The following is a 4,053-nucleotide window of genomic DNA, read 5'->3' on the forward strand; positions in this document are numbered from 1 at the left end:
GACCACCATACTGAGAGCCCCTTGACTCCGCCTGATGCAGGTTGACATCATCTTGATGCGGTCCCGCTGCGGGGTGAGGTAGTTCCACTCCTTCCATCAGAAACGTTGTACCAGAAGCTCTATAAGCTAACACAAGCTCTTTCCACAGACGGCGCCAATTGTAAGGACGCGATTTGCAACGAACCTTAACAGTGTTGGGTTCGCACGTAAAAAGGCCCAAATAATATGATTTCTAGAGCGTGGGTGTAAAGAGCTAGGTTAACTGTGGTCTCCCTTAAAGAGATTCGTTCTTATGTATACTAAAGGTCTAAAGTTGGTACAACGATCGTTTTCTTTAGTGATCAAGGCAATTCTTTTTCTCTTCCTTTGCTCTCTTCTTTTTTGTCTATGTTTTTCTCCCTCTTCTTTTTTTTTGTTTCGATCCACCTTTCCTCATGCTCTTCTTTTAGTTTATATACCCCCCTTTGTGTTCCATCCTCACCGCACACGTGTAGGTTGGGTCCGGAGGATTTCTTTTTGTCCCATCTAGCACCTCCTAGAACTTCCTATGGGCAGCTGTAAGGCTACTTTCTTACTGTTCAGCTGTAGTGATAGATATTTGTTTGTCTTATCTCTTTCTTCCTTGGTCGGTTATTCTATCTTTCACGGTGACCTAATTCTGAGGTCTGGTTGCAATAAGATCACGTCCTGATCGTCCTCGGACGCATACTGCCGAGGAGTATGGTGTCCTCGGACGGATACAGAACCCTACCCTTGTGATGTTGACTACCATCCCCTTCAGTAACTACATTATGACCTGACTTGGCCTCCTCGGACGGATATGCATCCTCGGATGGGCCGCGGGCCCAACATTCCTGAATCAATCCTGAACTTTATGGGCCTATTGATCGAACGGTCCCCACATACATCAAATACATAAATTGTCTTTTGGTATTACAAAGTGTGTTCTCATATTTAATATTGAAAAAGAGAATTGTATGTACAACTGTTAGATATACAAATATGAGTGAAGTTTTATGATGATTAGTACTCCATGAAAGCAAATCAAGAAAGTAATAGTTGTACTTTTTCATAGCAAAACCTACTCAAATATGGTACAATTTTTTTAATGTTATATTTTAGGTTCTCTAATTAAATTTAAACATATGACTGGTTGCATTAACTAATAAATGATATGGTTGAATTTTTTTTTTTTTCAAAAAGATGTGCTACATTGACTTATATAAACACATCTTTAAACCTAATTGAAAAATCTAAAAATACCTAAGTTTTACCTCCTTTTTTTTTCTTTTTTTTTTTCTTTTTTTTGTAATAATTCAATGAATTCAAACAAATATTTTTGAGAAAATGCTCAAAAAAATCTTAGATTAAGTACTTTTTTTTAGAAGAGATCAAGTACTTAGTGTGTAGTCGCGCTAATAACTATAAATAATATTATTATATTAATGATAACAATGATTTTCGGATAAATAACAATCTTTAGACATCATTTGAGTTTGGTCAAATGAGGTGAGGAAAAAAGATAGAATCTTTTCATTTGAGTTGCCAAAAACTAAAATTTCATTAATAATAACATGCTAATGAAATAACTTGCACAAAAGAGAAATACCTTACAACATTAAGAAGCCAAGTTGTTTGAATTGCGGCACATTAATTTAACATGTGAATTTACTTGAAGATCTCCACCTTTCAACCTACATGGGAAAGGAGGAGTTGTACACAAAACAATGCAAACAGCACCCGTATTACTTATGCTAGAATGAAAATCCTATCTCAATCTTAATATTCTACTCTATACTCCATTAATTGTAGCATGCCAAACTTTGGTTACTTTAAAAAAAAAAAGAAAAAAAAAAAAAGAAAGAAAAATGTGTGGCAGACTATAATTAGAGTATGCATATAAAGTAGAACACTAATAATGGAACAAAGGACTTTATTATTTATCCTAAGAGAACACTTTAAATGACAAACCAGAACTACCTAACTTTTCCTCCACCACCTTGGCCAATTGCTCCACTGTAAGGTTGAATTTATTCAACCATCTAATTGGCTTTATTCCGTGCCAAATTTGCTTGTAATTCAGCATTTAGTAACCCTGTATTTAGGTGGGTTTGATGTAAGGATAGTGAGTGAGATAGAGTGAAGTTTGCTCAAGAGTGTGCAAGAAAACAGAGACTCGCGGCTGGGACTCGCGGGTGACTCGCGGCTGCAAGCCGCCAGAAGCTGCACACGTGCCAAGCATGCTGGAAGATGAACAGTCTGCTAGCTGGAGCACTACAGGACAAAACAGGACAACTGGCCATACGGTTATCTCGCGACTGGATCTCGCGACTTAGTCAAGCCGCGAGCCACCCCTGTTTTGTAAAAACCTGACGTTTCACATTCCTCTCCACTCCAGTATAAATACCCCTATTACCCACGATTGAAAGAGAGCTTCCAGAGAGAATTTTGAGAGAGAAACCCTAAAGAAAAACCAGATTGTTTCACCCACAATCTCTACCTTAGAATCTCTTCAAATTCCTCAACTCTCTTCCTCTCCATTGTCAAATCCTTGAGAGGCATTATACCAAACCTGGTTCTCACCATCATCATCACTGTGAGACAGTTTGTTTGGATTTCTGGGAAGCAGTTAGGAAGGAGCCAATCTTCATTGGTTGATGCTACGGTCTAGTAGCGGAATCCGGGAAGCTAGAAAAGAAAAAGGTTCGGCACAACCTCGTTGGAGCAAGAAGCTTGGAGGGCTTAGGTGCACTGGGTAGATTAGGCTTGGAGGGTCTATTGCTGTCCTTGTATCCCAACTATATTTTCTAGTGGATTGATTACCGCTTGGAGGGCGGCGGAGAGGTTTTTCTCCGAGGGCTTCGGTTTCCTCTTCGATAACACTTCGCGTGTTGTCTGTGTGTTTGCATCTTCCTTCCTCTCTATCTTTGCCTTTCATTTATCTGCTGTGGATTTTATTCTGTTATGGCTTAGATAGTATTTAATCAATTTCGTATGATAGCATATGTTAAGTTTCCGCACACTAGTTGTTTGACATATTGCTTGAATTGATTAAGTTATAATTTGGGGGTCTAAACGTTCAAAGGTGTTTTTACACGTTTTTGAACTTTCATCCACCATTCTTGGTGTCAAATAGTTAACCCAGTCTCCCACCTCACCCTTCCTAAACAAGGCTCTGTTTTCAAAGTACTTAATAGACTTGCCAGCCTTGTTTACCTCCATCTCCTTCATATTCTCAAAACTACAAAGTTTTGCTATCTTTTCAACATCACCAACTCTCTCCTCCTCCAAAGAAAATGGGAACCCCAAAAACTCTGCTAGCTTTTTCAAGTGAAAAGTGACGTCTTCTTTCAGGTCCTCATACTTCAAGAACAACACCTTGTGAGGTCTCCCTATGCTCTCTTTCCAGTACCCCAACATATGGTCCCAAAAGGGACCAAATCCAATTACGCCCTTACAATACATTTCAAAGGCTTCATCTAGTGACATTCGAGCTTTAGATCCAGGATCAACTTTGTTAAGAAAATGCCATGAGGAGATGAAAGTGTCAAAAGGGTTTCGACAAATATAAACAACCCGGCAACCGGACTTCTTTATTGAATCAGGCAAGGAAGGAAATGGAAGATGGGTGCCAAAAATTCTAGGGTGTGGAAGGTTAGAGAGATCAGGAAGTTGGCGGTTGGCATAGAGCTTGTACTCAAAGAAAGGTACAAGATCATGAGGGTTTGAAGTAAGCAAAGGATGATTATTTTCCAAAGCAAAACGCTTACGATTCACAATAGCAAAAGCCAAAGCTTTTAACCATGTGGTGCCTGATTTTGGAATGGTGGCTAATACAACATCATTGTCACTTGCTTGGAAGTGCCTTTGGAATGAGACTATGGATTGGATTTCAATTGCTTGGCACCAAAACTCTTGGTACTTGTAGAGATGAGAGGTTCTCCACCCTTTTTCTTTGGGAAGAGAAAGAAGAAGTTCCTTGCATTCATGGCTTAGTTCTTCTTCTTCTCCTCCATTACTTGATTGGTTTTTTGGGTAATGAGTGATAGTCAT

The 4,053-nt window shown here is 39.1% G+C and overlaps 1 protein-coding gene across 1 annotated transcript; it reads right to left on the reverse strand.

Annotated features, from left to right (window-relative positions):
• Positions 1 to 1,945: 1,945 nt before the first annotated feature.
• LOC115988726 (cytosolic sulfotransferase 15-like) lies at positions 1,946 to 4,053 on the reverse strand. Its single transcript, XM_031112339.1, has 2 exons — positions 3,108 to 4,053; positions 1,946 to 2,016 (listed from the first exon to the last, which is right to left on the reverse strand). Exons 1-2 carry the CDS (start codon positions 4,051 to 4,053, stop codon positions 1,946 to 1,948), a joined length of 1,017 nt encoding a protein of 338 aa, XP_030968199.1.

This window comes from Quercus lobata, chromosome 5, assembly GCF_001633185.2.
Source record: "Quercus lobata isolate SW786 chromosome 5, ValleyOak3.0 Primary Assembly, whole genome shotgun sequence".
Taxonomy (NCBI): domain Eukaryota; kingdom Viridiplantae; phylum Streptophyta; class Magnoliopsida; order Fagales; family Fagaceae; genus Quercus; species Quercus lobata.